The 20,000-nt window shown below is 40.5% G+C and overlaps 3 protein-coding genes across 9 annotated transcripts in view; 1 reads left to right on the top strand and 2 right to left on the bottom strand.

The window, feature by feature from the left end:
- LOC138026303 (thiopurine S-methyltransferase-like) overlaps positions 1-1,397 on the bottom strand; it is a 1,597-nt gene extending 200 nt beyond the window's left edge. Inside the window, exon 1 of the mRNA XM_068873597.1 lies at positions 1-1,397. This exon is cut by the window's left edge and continues 200 nt beyond it. Coding sequence (XP_068729698.1) covers positions 596-1,306 — 711 coding nt within the window. The 5' untranslated portion in view covers positions 1,307-1,397 and the 3' untranslated portion in view covers positions 1-595.
- LOC138026298 (uncharacterized) overlaps positions 1-18,110 on the top strand; it is a 63,910-nt gene extending 45,800 nt beyond the window's left edge. For all 7 annotated transcript variants that reach the window (XM_068873592.1, XM_068873590.1, XM_068873588.1 and 4 more), the window contains 15 exons: positions 2,119-2,153; positions 3,372-3,482; positions 6,656-6,696; positions 7,189-7,283; positions 7,862-8,097; positions 9,458-9,509; positions 9,674-9,738; positions 10,705-10,781; positions 10,858-10,923; positions 11,702-11,798; positions 12,121-12,163; positions 12,717-12,796; positions 14,658-14,735; positions 15,530-15,607; positions 16,181-18,110. In XM_068873592.1, the coding sequence (XP_068729693.1) occupies positions 2,119-2,153; positions 3,372-3,482; positions 6,656-6,696; positions 7,189-7,283; positions 7,862-8,097; positions 9,458-9,509; positions 9,674-9,738; positions 10,705-10,781; positions 10,858-10,923; positions 11,702-11,798; positions 12,121-12,163; positions 12,717-12,796; positions 14,658-14,735; positions 15,530-15,607; positions 16,181-16,297 (1,271 nt within the window). In that variant the 3' untranslated portion in view covers positions 16,298-18,110. The remainder of the gene's footprint in view (positions 1-2,118; positions 2,154-3,371; positions 3,483-6,655; positions 6,697-7,188; positions 7,284-7,861; positions 8,098-9,457; positions 9,510-9,673; positions 9,739-10,704; positions 10,782-10,857; positions 10,924-11,701; positions 11,799-12,120; positions 12,164-12,716; positions 12,797-14,657; positions 14,736-15,529; positions 15,608-16,180) is intronic.
- Positions 17,165-19,339, bottom strand: LOC138026300 (uncharacterized). Its single transcript, XM_068873594.1, has one exon. The coding sequence runs from the start codon at positions 19,236-19,238 to the stop codon at positions 18,489-18,491; it is 750 nt and encodes a 249-aa protein (XP_068729695.1). The 5' UTR covers positions 19,239-19,339; the 3' UTR covers positions 17,165-18,488.
- Positions 19,340-20,000: the final 661 nt, after the last annotated feature.

Genomic DNA, 20,000 nt, shown 5'->3' with positions numbered 1-20,000 from the left:
AATTGATGTTCATAAAATTATCTTTTAACTGCTTCAGTCGATTTTTAAAAGCTGGTGGTTTAGAAAAATATCTTACACTGTCAGATAAGGGAATTCCAGGCAATTGCAGCCCTATATACAAAAGAATTACGAAAGAGGTCAGTGTTTGGCTTGAAAACTAAAATATTTAATTTTTTCTTAAAATTATAGCTCTTGCAACTAATGAATTTATTTCCTCTAAACTTACATGTAAGTTATAAAAAGACTTATGAGTAATAATTCAAATACGAAATTTGTAAAAATATTCATGAGGCATCCACCCCACACTTGCTAAGATATTTTCTACTGTCATACCAAGGCTCAAGGGTCAAGGGTGGCGACAATAAGCATCAATGTAAGGCACAGGTACTCACATGATTTTTGTGTGCAATTCTCGTAAATAAATTTTTTCCAAGACGAACGAAATTGCACGAGCCCGTATAGGAAAACTAGCGGAGTGACAAGCTTTATAATTAAGGTGGTGCGCATAATAAGCTCCATTTGTTGTGTGTCTCGCTCTTTCTAAAGCTTTCAACCAATTTGCATGTGCTGTTCTTCCTCAACTCATTTGAGATGATTATACTTTAGGCTGAATTAAGTGGTAGTGCCGTTCATCAGAATATCCCCATTTTCTTTTAAAGTCTTCTCCGGATTTTTCAACCTCAAGAGCCTTTAAGACGAAGTCCTCCTCGAAAATTATATTTCTAAACTCAACCGATAGGCTCACAGGACGTTCGAGTTGGCGATCCAGTTCGTAATAATGACTTTCCAACAGGTATTTTCCATGGTCAGCAAGGAGCGAGCGCATTTTTTTCGTGTATCTCTTTCCTCTGTCACCAAATTGAGGCTGCACAGCGGACAACGAACCACGATCCCAAATCGCATCGAATCTTTTACCGACGTCCTCTTCAGATAGCGCAAACAAGTCGCAACAGAAGATTGTTATTTGCTTTCCCACGCACTTGTACACATCGACTGGATCAGTAGTCGCTGTCAATATTACTTGCTCCGCTGAAAACGCGAGGTTGTTTTCTGCGAAGAAACTTTCAATCGCTAGCTTTGATACCTCTACGCCAACGACGCTGTGTCCCTGTTCAGCTAACCACAACATATCGAGAGATTTTCCGCACAAAGGAACGAACACTCTTACGTTGGATCGTCCACCAGTGAGCTCGTCAAAATACTTTTGGAGCATTTTGTGAACTGTGTTTTGGTGCCAGTTGAAGTTGCCTTCTTCCCAGGATTTTTTCCAATATTCCACTTTTGTTGGATCTGGTTCCTCAAGCATTTCCTTGCGTATTAACTACTTTATTCTTAGTAGTAGTTCTGTGGTAGTCCTTGTGCGTGAAAAACGGCCGATGAATGGGGCGAGACAAAAAAGACGGGTGGAGGGTGGGGAGGGGAACATTTAGCTTGGGTTGTATGTGCTTTTGCACCATCTGAAGTTTCACCCAGAAAATAAATGTTTTCAGTCAGAGATTACGAGAGGACTATTCAACGCTTCAGCAAAGCTTCCTTGGACATAACTTTCCTACAGAAGTGTAAATTACGCAATATATCTTCAATGTTCCTCTACTTCAAACTCAGTGGACGAGTACTCCTTATGTTTTTTAAAACAATTGGAGTTTGTTTTCTCTGTTGCCGGATAGTCTGAATGTGAAAATTCTTGAAATTATCAGAGACAAACGAAAATGAGCAACACTTATTTTGAACTGTAGAGGAAATGTTTTAACCCAATGTTTCGTAAGGCTTTTGTTTTCCTTACAAGGTTTACAAGCAATGACTATGGTTTTCAGAGACGGTACAATATGAATTGTGATATAGCGTGAATTACAGTACTTGAAAAGAGACATTTAATTAACGGACTTAACGGATGTAATAATAATAATAAAAATAATAATAATAATAATAATAATAATAATAGTAAATTACATCTATATGGTGCAATTAAAAGCTCATAGCGCTTTACATAGAAAATAAGTTTTGAGATGGAACTGTGGTGTAACTAGAATACGATGAAACGTAGATCTTAACGTTTATGAGTGCCATATCATCCTAAAGTTGCCAGTCTAGCAAATGAAAGCAATGTTTGTTTCACAGGTAAAACTGTGCAGGAGTATGGCCCTCTTTCAAAGGTAAGAGGCCTAGGCTCTTGTGTGTTGCATGACATTATTTCTTTGTTGAAATGGTATAGGAAATGAATCATATATGAACTGCGGATATGAAATCAAGTAAATCATAACTGCGAAGATCATAGCTTTACTTGATTATTTCTTTGTCTTGCATAGTCTAGGTATTCGTTAGCCAGTGCGGTTTTGAATTTAACTGTTAGCATTATCAAACTGTCACTTAACTCAGGATGCATTAATACTGCTTGCGTCCCTAAAGAAAGTGAATCACAGGCAGCCCGATGTCGTTAGTTGTCATTTCCCTTCCCTTCTCTTTATGAGGGGAAATGACAACTAACGACATCGTAAAAATTCGAAAGCCACAAACCCGGCTAAAACGGACACAGTTTGCCCTCCGATTGAACAGAAAAGACGAGGACAACTGTACGTAGAGGTAAGCGAAGTTTATTTCTACATTTACAGCTTATTTGAGCATTTATAAGCTCAAAGTTAATTCTACCATAAAAATTCTATAAATCGTATACCGAGCTTGGGCTGCCTGTGAGTGAATAAATTAAGTTTATAAACGCATCTGGGGCGAGGAAACTTTACACTGTAAAAGATGGTCTTAGATTATATCAAGGTTTGCGGGAAAAACCTGAACCACTCAAAACGCTTGGAAGCTTGCTCCAAAAGATTGAACTGTCAAGTAGTTTTGAAGATGCGAGGCTCAGGGCTCTAGCTCCTCGCCTAGCCTGCGAGCAAGCTCTCTTTCGGGGTGGGTGGGCGGGCGGGCAATAAACGGGAACTATCATTTTTCCAACATCCCCCACCCTCCTCTCCCCAATCACAAACAGGGCGAGGAGCTAGCCTGCGAGCAAGCTCTCTTTCGGCGGTGGGTGGGCGGGCGGGCGCCCGCCCGCCCGCCCGCCCGCCCACCCACCCCGAAAGAGAGCTTGCTCGCAGGCTAGCTCCTCGCCCTGTTTGTGATTGGGGAGAGGAGGGTGGGGGATGTTGGAAAAATGATAGTTCCCGTTTATTAACCCCAAGTCGACTTTTTTCACACTTCCAACATGAGGAAACCCGAAAACGTACGAGTGAGAAGACAAGCGTGTCAACGCGGTCGTCTCCAATCTAGGATGACCGGCACTTTTAACACAATCAGTTACGGTTATACCCTTTCGAATGTTGTTTGTTTCTTTCGCTATTTTAGTGCATTTTAACGTGGCTGTTCTTGTCATTAAGGTTACGCTGATGGAGTATAAACCAGTATGGCCGGCCAGTGGTCGTGACTTTTGTACTTTTTGGCATCTTAAGAGGATTGATGAAAGTGTGGTCTGCTTTGCGTGCGAAGCGGTAGGTTTCAGTTTCTCTTCGGTTTTGGCTTTTGCTTTCTATATTATAAATAGTGAAACGGATTGCTTTCATTAGAATATTATGATCTTTCAAGTTCAAGATTCTTTTTAGTATCAACAATAATATTTATTTCAAAAAGTAACAACACTATCCGACGTTTCGGAGTCAGACTTGACCCCATTATCAAGGTTAAACTGTACTGGAAAAATTCGCAATTTAAATACAACGGGCGTTAGGTCAAAACAAAGACATGCATAGATGGAAATTAAACGATAGTTGACACTAAGATATTTACAATTTTTGCTAGAATACAAAAGGCGAAGGTCAAACAAAAACTTTAGCACGAATGGAATCTGACTGCTTATTTAGTGATGGTTGACGCTCACGTATCAAAAGCATCTCGTGAACGAGACAGTCAAATTTCGATTTGCATTTCTTTAGGATCGTAAAATGTGCTTTAAGTTCAGGTTTGTCCAGATCGTGTTTCGTCTTCATGTGTCGACCAACCGAAGATGATAGGGATTTGTGTTCCTCTATACGCTGATGTAAATGCCTTGTTGTATAACCAATGTAGTCCATATCGCATAGACCACATTTAAAATAATAAACAGCACATTGGTTATTTACAACATTTGGCTTGTTTTCGCGGTGTTTGAGATGACTTTCAATCTTACGATTAATAAACACAGGAACAATCTCGATGGTGTTACCAATTTTAACGCTCAGATCTTTGAGTCGTCTCCGTAGCACGTTAGCTGACTTCTGGTCTTTGTACGGTAATACAATACGGACGGTTTTTCCTTGGTATTGCGCTTGTGGTGGTTTCTCGGCATCCGATTGAACATAGTCGACAAAATTCTTAACAGATCTGTTAATTAGGTCCTCTGGGTATTTAAGGCGTTTGAAGATATTTTTGAGCTTTTCGCACTCATCAGAGAATAATTGCCAACTTGAGGACAACCGATAGGCCCTGTTAAGCATGGTCGTAAGCAGGCCAGTCTTATAACGATGGTCCACGTGACTATGGTAGTGTAGTAATAAGCCTTTGTCAGTCGGTTTTCGGTAGACACAGGTTGATATCCGAGGACCATTCTTATCAAGAAGCATTCCAAGGAAAGGTAGTTTACCATTGGTCGCGATTTCCATGGTGAAATGTAGAGACGGATGAATGCTGTTTAATTCATCAAGGAAAACATGAGCGGCTGATTCACAAGACATTACGGTAATTGTATCGTCTACGTACCGTCTGTAGTAATCAGGCAGATCTAAATGTTCCTCTATATGACACAAGAAGGCATTGGCCATTAGGGGGCCTAGGGGAGACCCCATGCCTACTCCATCTTTCTGTTCGTACAGTTCACCATTATATTGGAAGAGCTGGTGTTTGGTAGCTAATTCTAGCAGTTCGATCAGGTCTGATTTGGTGATATTTAGGTTGTTGGTTTTGTTGAACCAATTGTCACGAAAAGCCTTGGTGGCAAGTATCTCTATCGTCTCGTCCAAAGGCACATTTGTAAACAAAGAAGTTACATCATATGATACTAAAATATCATTCTCGTTAAAATCGAGTTGAGTAACTTCCTCCGCAAATTCAAAAACGTCGGTGATGGTATGATGATTGAGAGAGAGAGGTTTTAGCTTTTCGTCAAGCCATTTTGCCAGCTGGAAGTTGTATGTTCCTGTTGCAGATAGTATGGGTCTAACAGAGAGGTTCTTCTTGTGCGTCTTCGGCAGGCCGTAAAGATGAGCTAAACGCGAGCCCTGTGATAGTAGCGATTCAGCGACGTCCTTGGGGAGAATTCTCTTTATGGCGTTGTTAACAAGTTTCTCTTTTTCTAAGAGGGGATGGTAATACTTGGGCGGTCGACCCTTCGCTTTTGGTCTTTCTGAGCTAATAGGGACGAATTTCGTGCTGTCATCGATGGAGGCTTTGTTGAGAAGCCGGATATACTCAGCTTTATCCATAATGACAACCCCTGATCCCTTATCGGGTTTAGTTATTATGATATCATCACGCTGTTTCAACTGTGCTATGGCAGTACGTATAGCTCTGGGTTGTTTAGGACCTTTGCGTTCGATGTAGTTTAGGGCGATAGAGCGGAGAGTTGAAGAGACAAGTTCTTTTTTGTCCATCGGTTCTTTTTTGTCCATCCTAAAGAAATGCAAATCGAAATTTGACTGTCTCGTTCACGAGATGCTTTTGATACGTGAGCGTCAACCATCACTAAATAAGCAGTCAGATTCCATTCGTGCTAAAGTTTTTGTTTGACCTTCGCCTTTTGTATTCTAGCAAAAATTGTAAATATCTTAGTGTCAACTATCGTTTAATTTCCATCTATGCATGTCTTTGTTTTGACCTAACGCCCGTTGTATTTAAATTGCGAATTTTTCCAGTACAGTTTAACCTTGATAATGGGGTCAAGTCTGACTCCGAAACGTCGGATAGTGTTGTTACTTTTTATTCTTAATACGTTTTCTAAATCGATCCTTCTTAATATTTATTTCCATGACTAAAATCTTACAGTACCTCAAAAGCTACTTTTTGGTAAAATTATATTGTTCATAGCTGATACTGATAACACTTTTAACTTTGATTACTCGCTAAAAATAAAAAAAAAAGTGATTAAAAGTTTTGTTCATCCATTCAGTTCGGCAGTCTCAGAAATCGGTTTGTCTCTAATTTTGAAACATTCTGAGATGAATTAGAAACACATAAGGGTTGAAACGCGTATAACGGCCCCTTGTGTGCTGGGAAACAATCTTCTGATTATTCAATTTGCTAAGTACCATATTTGGAACAACAAGAGAGAAACATTCAACCAATCAGTTCGCAAGAACACCGTGACGCAATACCACCAATGTTCTCGCGTGAACTGAACTGAAGCGAGGGGTTTCCAAATATGGTACTTAGCACTGAATATTCGGAAGCTGTGAATGTGCCTTACACCTTTTCAACCCTTTATGGGTTTCTGGATGAATTGTATGCATCGAATGTTAATAAAGTTATCCCCGGAATGCATTAGCTGTGATATTAGAGACTCGCGTCATATTTGTCTCAGGGTTGGGATATTGTTTCAAGTCTAGAAAAGGGCGTGGCTCCTACCTTTTTCGCGCATTGCTCATCCCCTTATAAGAATCAAAGAAGTAATATTTTTTAATTTCTTCTTTCTAAGGTTGAGCACGAGAGTTGTCCTGAACAGAAAGGACTTGTGAGGTAAAAAGCAACGTAAAGTAGTGAATTCTTTTTCCTGAAGAGCATTCGGGTTTTTTTTTTGGGGGGGGGGGTGGGGGAGAAGCTGGTGGGGCTTTTCTTGCGCTCTTAGAAACAAGAGCGAAGAAGAGCCGAAAGGAATTAAAAGACGATGCTTTTGAGTGTTTTCACAAACTAGAGCAATGACCGGGTTTTAACCGGAACAAGAGGTGTTTTTCATTACTCCGTGAAGAAGCCAGGCCGTGCCTGACGAAATGTTGAAAAAATATACTAGCCTCAGCCGTAAAGCTCAATTATTCGATTATCTGAGAATGAACCTACTTGGCTGCAGTTTCGTTGTAACATCGCTGCTGTGACGTCATGTATGTGTTTCAATTTGGCTTCAGTCCATGCACAGGATCACTTGGGTGAAGAAGGACTGGTGAGGAAGGTTCTCTCAGAGTCCTCACCAGCACCTGCAGAGCAGGAGTGTTTAATTCTAATATTCCCTTTTAGAGCTGAACTGGTCATCGGTGGTTTTGTGGTGAAAGAAATTAGTTCCGATCCACCCAAGTGTCTTGTTACCTACATCACACGCGTGGATTTGAAAGGTGAGTGGTTTTTGCGTCCATCATGCAGCAAACTTGCCACGTAAGACAGGAGCTTTATCCACTAGGGAAAAAAATGCTATCACAACGCCCAGAATTCTGCATTGTTTTAGCAACTATACCAACTGAGTCAACGTGACGACATATTTTATTAAGGCTGGGTATTGCAAGCTTTTCTGAGCATGATTGCCCCACAGTGAGTGATTGCCCCACAGTGAGAGTACTTGCTATCCACCAGGGTGGGCTTAGAGGGCGGACTGGGTGTCTTTTGTGACTTATATGTGGTTTGTAAGCACACTTATCCTCTCTAAGAACGGTGTCTCCGTATACTTTGCTTTTCGCCATTTCGAAAAACCAATATTTAAAAGAATTTGATTTCGCAACACTGCATCTTTCGCGCGAATTTTTGGACCTCTACCCTCTCGCACGAGTTAGGGCTCTTTCTCGCGCTTACTAGGCTAGCGATTCCCTCTCGCGCTCCGGAATTCTTTCGACATCAAATCATTTATTTCCCTTCTCTCGATATGTCCTCGTGTCAAGGTAATGGACAAGTGGAGAATAGTTTCTCTTTCTATTTTCAGGAAGTCTTCCTACTCGACTTGTCAACAGAGTGACGTCAACTCAGCCCCAGGGTGTTGCGATAATTCGTGACAAACTGGAAGCTCGTTACCAGGCTGATCGAGGGGCATCCGACAGTGGTGAGATGTCCAAGATTGAAAAGGAAGGCGTTGAATTGTGGAAGGAGCTAACAGCGGGAAGCAATGAAAGTGAAGCAGAAGAAACATCTGATTTATTCAGTGCTTCAGGCAATGTTTCGGTGAGAAGGACTTATTCAGAAATAACGTTGAAGTGCCTATCGCCTCAAGACAGTTTTCACTTCATTTATTCTCCCAAATCATCCCAAATATTTTGTGTTATTTTTAGAACCTTTGGATTGAAAACAACTTTTTTATTTTCTTTGAAAGACGGAAAAGGTGGTCATACTTTGATCCATAACCGAGCAATGAAGGGGAATAGGTTCGATACCGGATTTACGTCACAAAGTAATTTGGATCGCAGTTTTTCAAAGAAACAGCAAAATGCAGAGCAGTCTATGACGTCAACCCACTATTAAACCCATTTCCCTTCATTTCTCGGTTATGGATTAAAGTATGACCACTTTTTTCCGTCTTTCAAAGCAAACAAAAAAGTGAATTTTCAACCCAAAGGTCCAAAACACAACACAGTGTATTTGGGAAGATTTCGGAGAATAAGTATACTGGAAAACTATGTTGAGGTGACAGGCCATTTAAGAACCATCCACTGTGTTGTGGTCGGAAAGTTTGAAAGAGAATGATCCTTTTAAAGACACTCGGTTATGTTCAATTTTTAAAGCAGATTCCCCAGCTTTCCGAAGCCAAGGAGAAACCATTGCTTTGTGCTTTGAACTGCGTACGTACTTCCCAAGGATGTGGACATTTCGGAGACGTGCATGCAAAAAACACAATTCCTTTTGCCTTATAAGGAGAAGAGCATTCTTACTGCTGGAATAGTCGCCATTTTTCAACATGCCGTATTGTTTAAAAAGCTGGTCTTTTAGTATGTTTTCAAGATGACCAAAGGCAAAATGATTGTGAAAATTGATGACTCAAAACTTCACCCTTCCTAAGAAAAGTTCTGGGATTTTCGAGAACTGGCCCCAGGGACCCGTTTCTCGAAAGTCCCGAAACTTTAGGACGGAGATAGTTTTCTTTTTGTTAGCTTGAAAACACGTTGAAAGATCGGCTTTGCAAAACAAAACAGTTTCACAAAAGGCTTTTCGGGCCCGAAAAGCTTTCGGAACTTTCGAGAAAAGGGCCCCAGGTTCGAGGGCCTAAATCGACGTCTCAAGTGTGTTGAGTATATTCATCCCCTTTTCACTGCTCCTGGTGGTGTTTCTTTTCTGCAGGCGCCTCGGTTTTTCTCCCTCAAATTCTCGCAGTTTATTTTATTTCGGGTCTTTTGATTGAACTCTCATGGTGTATTTTCATTGTCGTTTTGTTCATCGAGGTAAACCTGCTTTTTGTTGTTGTTGTTGTTGTTGTTAGGGTCTGTGCAATTTGACAGTTAAACAAAGAAAGGAGCCTAGAGCTTTTTCTGTTTTTTTTTTTCCGAACACGTTATCGAATTAATTAAATTTCAGTCTTCTTTGGTTACAGTACACAAGCGACATGTTTCCCATAACAGAGGAGAATATGCAGCTGCCATTTTGTAAGAAATCTTATCCTTTTCTAGTTGTGGCTACACGAGAGAACATTTTCTCTAAACATTTACAATAATGTTTACTCTTATTTACAGTTTACTTGATTTTTGTCTTTCGTTTGTATTATTTTTGTTCACGAAACTCTTGTTGATACTTTCTTTGTTTTCGATAGTGGATCGGCGTAACATCGATTTTCGAACACTTGGCAATCAAGCAGTTGCAAACCTACTCGGAGAGGTAAAGAGGCGTTTTCCTTATACCTGCTGATTATGAAAAGAAAGCTTCGTTGCTACTAAACCCTGATTATCTCTTCCCCCTGCCTGCATTCTTTTCACAAGATCTTTCAATTTGCTAGCGTTTTGTTGTAGCAGAACATGCATGCTGCATGTTTTGTCTTTCTGTCTGTGCTTCAAACTCTACTTTGTTTCTTAATTGATCTTTTTAAATAAAGAAGATAATCAAAGTGGTTAGGAGTCGTGTTAATTTAAAATAGAAATATATGTATTTAATTGAATTAACTCCCACCATAAGCCTTTTCAGTGCCATTGAAACAAAGGCTAGGATTTGAAGAATGCCAACTGGCTGGGTGGAGTCCAGTTGACCATCTACAAGCGCAGCCCAGAAGTTGAGCTGGTACTAATCCAAAGCAACTCCAGTTGGTGGGCAAAGCGATGCTTGTGCCTGGTAACTGAAGATTGTGAGTCCGGCAACTTACCATTCGGCTTTTGTTATCTTCGGTGGTTGCATGAGGAAATTTAAGATCTGGCACGTGCAGACCCTACATCTTAAGCCGATGACACACGGTTCAACATCCTGCAACATTTGGTGCTCAGCAAATGTTGAACAATGTTGCACAGACGTGTTGAACGGAATAGAGCTGGTCTCTATTCTCGTTCAACAACGTTTAATGTGTTAATGGTATATTTCAGGATTCAACATGGTATGACACACTGTTCAACATTTGTTGAACGACAAATGTTGAACCTTGTGTCACAGGCTTTATCTTTTCCTATCCTGTTGCTATGATAAGACATTCGATTGAGTCATATTCGTTAAGGAATAAATGTTTTTTCACATGCATCGCAACACTCCTTCTATCTAGAAGAGTTTCTTGAAAGTTTCAAAATTAAAGTGAAATGTCACACTCTTTGTCACATATTTAAAAATAAAACCTTGCCCTTAGTTTTTAATTGGTTTATTTAGGTTTTAATGGCCAATCAGCTGGAAATTGAAGCATCTAAGGAGTTTACCGAGCAGCAATCAGCAGACCGAGATTGGAGGTGACTTAATTTGTCCGTGTTATGGACGGTCATCACAACTGTCAAAGCATCTCATCACATTTATTGTTTCGTCTAGTTATCAAGGAACAGAGAAAGATGTTATCATTTTGCGCAAGATCAGCCCAGGAGAGAGGATTCACAGGTTTAGCTCTACATGTTTTGTTCTTTATTAGTTGGCTAGGCTACTCTCAAGAAAGCCCGCTTACTGAATATCTCAGTCACGCTTGCTCGTATCTACAGTGAAACTGTTTGTCCCTCCCCCCTCCCCCCTCTTTGTAGTGGAAGCGTGGGACTTGAAGCGTGACGTGAAAAATGAAAATGAAAAAGGACTGGGCAGAGTGAGGTTCGTTTTCTTCTCGTTTTTGTTTGGGTGTTGTGACATCGGACCTCATCGAAGGATTTAGGTCTTAAATACAAAGTTGTGTTACAATTGTCTCGTCTCTGTTCACTTGCTAATTTCCCCGCGAGCACGATTACATTTTCAACCGTGTTGAAACATGTTAAATCGATGTTGATTGAATTTGAAAGCGTTTAAACTTAGCTTCAACAAGCATTCAACATTTGTTTTGTTTTCGCGAAGAATGTTGAATGAAGTGGAAGCTGTTTGCTCCCTCTTTCAACATTTTTAGGTTTGTGCGTGCGCACTATTCGTTCTCTCAATGACGTATCCTTGGCTGTATCTATAGTAACAACCGCGGTTGCAGCCTGGGGCTGAATACCAGGCCTCTTGTGAAGCTGTTGATGATGCGTTGAAACTGTTCATAGTCCTCGAAATCGGTTACAAAGAGATGTGTACGGATAAAATACGTTGAGCTTTCATTTGTGTGTTTAAATTTGGAGGGGAACAAAACGCTGTCAAGTTCATGGAAAAGAGAGACCGTGGCTTTTGTTGGCATTGATGGATTTTATTTCCTCTGCAGTTTCATGGGAAAGGGAGTGATCAAACTGAAACCTGCCGATGTATGGCAAGCGATCCGCGATCACATGACACGTTACGTGTACGATAAAATGCTCAAGGTAACAACTGAAGTTTGTCAGTCTTATCATTTTCCAAGGTGAACAACAGACGATTTGTCTTTATGTTTTCTTTTCATCTGTTTCTGTGTGGCCGCCACTCGGCAAGCCTGCATGTTTGGCCTCGGTTTTACGGCAAAACCCTGACCTACCGTCTTGTCGAGTCCTGCAGGATTTTATGCTTTACAGTCTAGCCATTTGCTGATGCACATGTGATTTCAAAGGCAGCACTTTTTTAGTTGACATTTAAAGAGCCAGAGTGTCGTCTTGATGCAGTTTGAACTCTTTTTTCATACCATCTAATAGCTTGTTATTTTTTTAACAGAGAATTCAGGTGGTCAAACAAATTGATGATCAAGCTAAAATTCGTGAGTATCAGTTACGACACGAAATGACATTTTCATGCAATGTGCATGGTTTTCAACGACCGCAACATGACCACCATCCTCGGCATAAGGGAGAGGGAGAGGTATGAAAAGAAAAAGTAACTCCCCTTATTCCCATTCCAGGAATGTTTCTTCATCCGTTAATAAAGATTGAACATAAACTGGACTCCCAGGGTCTTTCACTTCCTCTCGAACTGAACCCCACCCCTTCAAGGGGCATGATCGAGATAACATTACCAATCGCTTTGAAGTGAGTTACTAAACAATAGCAGAGAGAGAGGTTCTTTTTCTGGTACTCCGGTTTTCCCCTCCCATGAAAACCAACATTTGATTTGATCATTTTGTATTAATTTGTTGATTTCAATTTTCAGTATTCCCAATTAGTGCTCCAGCGATAAAAAACTAGACGCTTAAATAAAGTTCCTTTCCTTTTCGACCATCTTGGGAACAGTTATACCCCCTTTCTCGCTTCCTGAATACAGGAGTGCGTATGATCAAGTGAGAGGTATTTGATTTTTTTAATTCCTACGTCTAGTTTACCTTCGTCTTCAAGCAAAGCAGTGCCTTTTGAAACAAGCGCGCGATTTTGTTCTCCTGACAATGGAGAGAGAAGAGGTGGGTGATAACGTTTTCCAGGTCATTTTTTTGTATAGATATCAATTACCACCATAAAGAGGTTTATCGCCGGAAAACATAGATTACGCATCTGACAATCCTTGCAAATGGCCGTCAGATTCGTCATGAGTTTCGCTGTGTTTGAGTGGTTACGACCTGTTCACACAAGAGACTTCAGTGCAAGTAGGCGACTGTGACAATTGAGGGGCCGCAAGGCCCCTGAAGCTAGGGGGGTCTGGTGGCATGCTCCCGCAGAAAATGTTGAAATCTAGAAACTCAGCAATGCCATTTTCAGCATTCAAGCATCGGTTTCAGACAATGACAGTTTCATTCAAAATCTCCATTTTGAAAGGTAGAAATAAGTGAACGACAGAAACGACATAGTCACGTTTCGAAAGCGGGTTTAGATTTCGCTTCGCTTCCACATGTGCAAATACTCGGCAGCCGAATGAAAAAAAAAAGTTGCGCCTTGCTCAATTCAAATTGTCGCTATTAATTAGCAGAATAACTTTAGATTTCAACTCTCGTGTTAGTTTGATTTAAGACTTCTCGTCTTTCCTTAATAATGAAGAGCAGTGTGAATCGCTTCTATAATGCAGTTGGGCACCACGCGTACACCGTAATCGAAACATCCATTAATTGTTCTTTTGTTTTGACTTATTTACGCACAGACAGAAAAATTTGCATTTTTCAACGACCTTCATTTCAATAGGCTCGACTCCATGATGTCCCTTAACTATCAAATCAGTCGGCCGTCGTTTATTTATAATAAGTACAGGGTTCGTGCCCGTTCGTGCTACTCCTTGAAGTTCTTGAAAAGCCCTGGAATTTAATTTTGGACTTCAATGGCGCTTGAAAAGCCCTTGAAAAAAAAGGATTTGGGGGGAAACTGCTTGAAAACTCCTTGAATTTAAAGAGACATTTAAAAAATGGAGCCCAAATTTGACTATTGGAGAAAAGTTAAATGCAAAAATTAAAATGTCTATGCGTGCACCGCAGGGACGTGGGAAAGAATATCAAGGTAGGCTTTTTCAGCAAAGAAAACACTGAAACACTATGTATGGCATAGAAATCTCCTTACAAACACTCCTTGAAAACTCAATTTCTGATTCTTGAAAACTCCTTGAATACTGCTGGAATTTTATGTACAAAATCCATCACGAACCCTGTAATTATGGATAAGTATAACAAACAACGTAGTAATCATATGGTCGAATGAACAATAACAAAGTCCGACAACTTGTTAAATGATTACTAATGTGTATTGGCCGAATTTCTTCACCTAACTGAGGATCGTGAAGTTTTGAACCCAAATGAAAAAAGTGCGTTTACAGGCGTCTTTACAGTTTGCTGTTTTCGTTTCTCTGCCATGCTCTGAGCTGGTAGGGATGGTAGCGACCGAAAGAAGAAGAAGAAGAAGAAGAAGCGGTCGAAGTCACCGAACGCCCAAACGAGGTTGGCCCGGCCACTTACTTACAATTCAAGATAGGGACAAAACACGGCAATGCACAGGATACAGCGGACGATTTGAGCTTTCTTTTGAACAAAGCTTACATCCTATTGCATTTAGTGTGAAGTTACTCTGCTGTCTTAAAGATTAATGGATAAGAAGCAATGCCAAGATCGTTTCGCACAAGCTGTTTGTTAAAACCAGAGTAGCCGGCGACATACAATCAAGTAGCCGGCGGAACTCCGGCAGTCGCCGGCTTGTTTTGAAACCACTGTCTGTCTGAGGACGAAAATACTAATGTCCCGTGGGGTTTAATATGAAGTATGCGCTAGTGCACACCGTTTATTTCAGTAGTCAGTAAGTATTAGCGTACTACATGTAATCCTGCTCTATTTGTCACATTCTTTGTAGTCTGAAAAATTTGTTCAAGCGTCGGTGTCAGTGGAATTACCGGAATTACCTCCTTCATTTGACATTACAAGAGCAACGGTAAGAGCGGTGTTATCAGATTCTCCAAGTGTTGAGAAGGTGGAGAAGTGATTTTTTTCCGATGGGAACTCGGGGTTAGTCGGAAAAAGTACGAGTGTGTTTTTTGCAGGAGTCGACCCAGTTCAGATTGCTAATTCCGATGCTCTGCCACTCAGCTGTAGGAGACTCTTGGGAGCTTGGTTAATTAGGGACCTTTATGGCGGAGGACGAGGACGACTACTAGTACGAGTTTTCCGTTTCGGAGCACGCGCACTTCGAAAAATCTGGGCCTCCAAACCTTATGCGCATGCTCGGGTCGGAAAATTCGTACTCGTAGTCGTCCTCTCCCTCGATCTCGACCCCAGGGCTCCTCTCTTTTGCGTAGAGCTCTGGGGAATCCTGAAACAAAGCGTCTCTGATTGGTGTATTCATGTTAGCACGAGGAGTGAGCAGGCGCCGTAAGGTTCAAATGGCCGATTTTTGGCTTTAACAACTCTACGGCGCATGTTCTCCTACACAGAGTTTGCCAGAGTCTTGGGTCATGCGCAGACATAAGAGCCGCGGCTCTGGTGACGAGAATGACCTCGCCCTCGGATTTTAAGGTCCCAATTAATTAAACAAGACATTACGGATTTGTTACTACAAGTGAAATATGTTAGGAAGAAAACTTATATTTTTATATTCCGAATGTTCAGCATATCTCCCTTTGACTCCTTAGTAATTTTTCAAAGGAGATGCTGAGAATTTTGCAAATCGCACCTCTATGGCATGCACTAAATCCCTTTATCAAGTGGTCTGATTTGATATCCTTGCAGGTAAAATGCTGCGGTTGGATAATTGAGCCCTTCCAACAAAATGGCCAGCTGTATTCAATGGTGTCTTATCTTGTTCAGGTAATTTGTGGTAAAATAGGAAATTATTTTTCCTTTGTTTATGACAATAATTATAACATGGATGATAACCATAGTCATCACTGAGTAATACTGTGGACGATACTGATGACCGTGATGATGTTCACGATGATAATGATGATGATGATTTCGATGATAATACAGATGATAGTGGTGATAATAATGTTGTTGATAATGACGATGATGATGGGCTCCTGATGTTTATGGTCATCATCATCATCATCACCACTATTTTCAAAATATTTATTACTTTCGTACAATCTTAGAGCGGTTTTCAATAGATTGTTCTTCACTCATTGATTGGTTCAAAGTTATCGCGCCACTTTTTCAACCAATCAGAAAGTGAAAGCGAAACCAGTCGTGGCTCGCGCGTGCACATTTTCCCGCGTTATGTGTCGGCTACGTGTAATTACTTCAAGTTTTGATTGGTTTACTGGATTGTCTCCGTCCTTTTTGATTGGTTACTTTAATTTTCGTTTTACTGCACTCGATTGGTCTATCACTATATTTATAGTTTACTTATAATAGAATTGTTATTTTACTTTATTTTCTTAGGTTGATTTTGGAGGTATTTTTCCCTCCTGGTTGATGAATTTGGTAACTCGCCGCCAGCCTCTTTGTATCGCGTATCTCAGGGAGTACTTAGAGAAATCTCAAGATCAAAACGCATGAGCACAAGTCTTCGAAGAACGTTAAGCGCTAACGTCGTTTAAACAGTTTTTAGCTTCAAGTTGCGAACTCTGATGTCCTACGTTACAAAGCACTGATCATTGGAGATCTGGTTACCAGATTACTTTAAACGTCATTCGCAGTTTAGGAGCATCGAAAGCTAAAAGAGCAAGGTTGATGTAACGGTGATTGAATATAGAGGATAATGCATGGTCGCGCGGAGATACGAACTTTCTCTTTGAGTGTTGAAAAATATTTCACGAGTGAGCGCAGCGAAAGAGTCGAGTATTTTTCAACACGAGAAGAGCGGTCCAAGCGGTCATGTAATGTTCTGTTTATTATATAACCACCAATGAAATACCAAACCATTTCACTTAAATATATTTTGTAGTGCTAACGTAGAACAACGGCGCGATTTAAGATGTAACCATAGCAATGGTGATCTTTTCACGTGTCGAGATAACATGTTATCTGCATGTTTTCTGTCATGTTTTCGCGCGAAAGCTCAAATGGTATTTCTTTGGCAAGCTCACATGTGACACAGGTCCCTTTCTTACCGGCAGATTAATAGGTCGTGAAGTCATTTAGAGTGTTTTCACGTGACGTCACGGCCGCCATGTTTGTGTTCCAAAACAAAGGAACAACGGCCATGTTGGTGTTGGTAACTAATCCTCCGGGAATTCAGCTCAATTATCATGCAATCGCTTTCTTTTGTTTCGGTGGAAAAACAAGGTTACTGATCACGTGAATGAAAACACGCTACATATTTGACATTAGTAGTTTTCCATATGATACTTACAGGTGCATGTTTGTACGAAATTTACGGCATTTGCCAAACTTATCATAGTACAAGCCATATCATTATTCATATTTTAACGTCTCTGTAAACCGTAGTCTTTACTTGTAATGACCCTAGCTGAGGAAGAAAGGCTGTGCCTTTCGAAATACATTGGCCTTACATAATATATTCCTTTACCGTTATATCAGCCTTGCTCTTTTTAGTTTTTTTTTTTATGATGTAAGAACTTCTGTCTTTGCTTACAAAGTTATATTGAGGTTATAGATTTTTTTTTCAAGAATGTGGTCGATTGACGGTATTTTTGAAGAAAACCCTAAGAAGTAACGTTGACCGTTTTTTAGGCCTGCATAGATGCAGTTTATGGCTTTTTTTGCTACGTAAAACCGTAAACGGTTGTTTCAAATCGTCTAAAAAGTAATCTTGTATGAATTGTACTAAGTCCTCTGGTCTGAAGGATTCATGGCCGGGTGTCGTTTTAGTTCCACGTCAACGCTCTAAATCGCCTTCTGTTTAGGCCAGCTTGTAATACAGGTCAATCAAAACCAGTCAAAACAAGTAAGGGTTCAATGCCTTGACGACTCGTTGCGTCTATTAAAAATTATCCAAAGCCGTTAAATTTAAAGCTCTCTCTATTTGCCGCATCTAAATAAAGACAATTGCCGTTAGTTTTAATACGTCCTATATTTTAGTAGCTTATAATGAGAACTGTACGGAGAATAAAATTCAGTTTACTGGCGGGCGGTCATGAATTAGCCAGCGATAGGATCGAGAGTGATTGGGAGACGCGAAATGTCCCGAGCGAGCGTTGACACGCGTGAGCGGCGTTTCCCTTAGTTTAAGCATTACGTTTTGCCTTAACCATGAGAATGGCAGTTAATTTGTGAGCTTAATAATTGAAAGTATCTTGATTGAAAATGCATTTTATGTTTGTGGTCTGATAGAAATGTTGAAGGCGCTAAGCCTGGAAGTGTTTTGTTCGTCATTGCAAATAAAAGCCGGTGCCGCAGGCAATCTTAACATTGTATTAATGGACCATGTTGAATAAAGTCTATGGGGGGTAAACTTTATTACGGGGCTTGATCGACCACAAAACACAGCACAAATATAATGGAAAGCAGAAGTCCTGCGGAAAGTGAATTATTAATAAACTATGATTAAGAAGATTGAGAATATAACCGTATTTAAAAATAAGTGTTAGTAAGAAACCTTTTCGCCCCTATTTTACGTATACCGTACTTTGAATTAGCTATCCTCTGTCCGTTTCTATGCAAAGTAAAAATATTGCCGTCTGTTGTCGTTTCTCTGCAATGCTAACCGTCAAATATATTTAGTGCTAACGTCAAAGGACTATTACACCTTCAATAGTAATCCCATCTGCAACTTTTAAAGAGATAATTATTCTGTGTCTGTCATCTCTTTTGATTCATTCGCTTCCTTCCCATCTTCTTTGGTTCCTTGGCGGAGGTAGCGACAAGTTTCGAGCGAATTAAACTGATCTTTCAATGTGTCGCCCTGCAGTGGTGTGTCACTTTGATTCAACGCTGGCAATTCTTTGAGAAGACTTTCGCGTCGAGAGAATTCTCTCAACTTAAGATTTCTTGGCATAAGGGGCGACACGTTGACATATTTGCTGTCTTCCGCATTCGTGAAAGATGTTGTTGGTAACGTTGCGCGCCGTCCTGAAATCGAGCGACCTTGTTGGCGGATCATAGACGGGCTACATCTTTGTGTGTCAGCATCATTTGACGACCCCCTTCGAGGCCAAGCTTCTAGCAGTTTTGGTTGCGAACTGTTTAAGTTATCCAAAGAAATGTGAGTCAGAGATTTTCGTCCATCCAACTGAGGAGAACAAGGTACTGACCTCGACTCTCTCTTTATTACCGGTAATTTGAGTTTACTTGAATCAATGGAGGTTTCTGTTGTAGTGGAGCCTGCTGGTGTGCTGGTAGGTGGCATCAAAAGAGTCAACTTTTCCCGTAATTTTTTAGCCTCGAAATCCAAACTCTTTGTGAACTGGTTGCGTTCATTTTGCATGGTGATGCTCATTCTGTCGTTTTTGCTTCGCAGTATTGTGTTCTTCACCGCACAATCTCTTTCCCTTGTTGTTAGCAATGAGTTACTCTTCCTTTTTTCTATTGGGTCCATTTTATAGGAATTCTGATTAAAGTTGGCAGTTCCTTCTGGGTTGAGGATCTGTTACACCTTTCCCTTTAATGAATCGTCGATGAAACAAATGAGTATACAGATTTTTCTTGCCCATAATTAGAATCAAATGACTGCGCATTTATTATTTTCTTTTGTTTGCAAAACAATCCTTTAAGGAGCCGGTATGTTAACATCGGAAGCCCTTGGCTTGAAGCAAAGGCCTAGGTTCGTGCTTTGAAATTCATTCAAAATCTTTACCATCAACAACGCTATCTGTAATTTCTCGCGTCTGGCTATCGAGAAGGAACAGGTTCTACAATTTGTTGCAAAATTTCGATCTCATGCGCTAAGGGTATGTACACGTTATAGCTCGTTTCTTTACTTTGCGATTAATCAATTAGGATCACCAATACACGCCCACTTCATAAAGATGTTCCGCTAAAATGTTTAAACCACCGCAGGTACTAAAATAGGTACGGTCTAGACATTCCCTTAATACCGAATGAAATCAGCACTAAACGGTTGTGACGTTATTAAGAGAAACGGGTTTATTTTTTTATTCTACTCCAACTTTTTTCTCCGTTTACTGTCGAATGCGTTTCATAACGATAACCCTAACTCATTTTTTCCCCTTTCGCCCCACCCCGTTTGTGCCTGCAAAAGTTAAGTATGAATGACTGTTGAATCACTAGCTAAATAACCTCGCATTAGTCCTAACAGACTCTGTGGATACGGAGTGAATGCCTGGAATTGAACAGCCCA

Source organism: Montipora capricornis, chromosome 12 (assembly GCF_036669925.1).
Source record: "Montipora capricornis isolate CH-2021 chromosome 12, ASM3666992v2, whole genome shotgun sequence".
Classification (NCBI taxonomy): domain Eukaryota; kingdom Metazoa; phylum Cnidaria; class Anthozoa; order Scleractinia; family Acroporidae; genus Montipora; species Montipora capricornis.
This window is presented reverse-complemented; position numbering and strand designations above follow the sequence as displayed.

Coding starts and splice junctions, on each gene's coding strand:
- LOC138026300 (XM_068873594.1), bottom strand. CDS start 19,238: ATGGACCCAATAGAAAAAAGGAAGAGTAACTCATTGCTAACAACAAGG.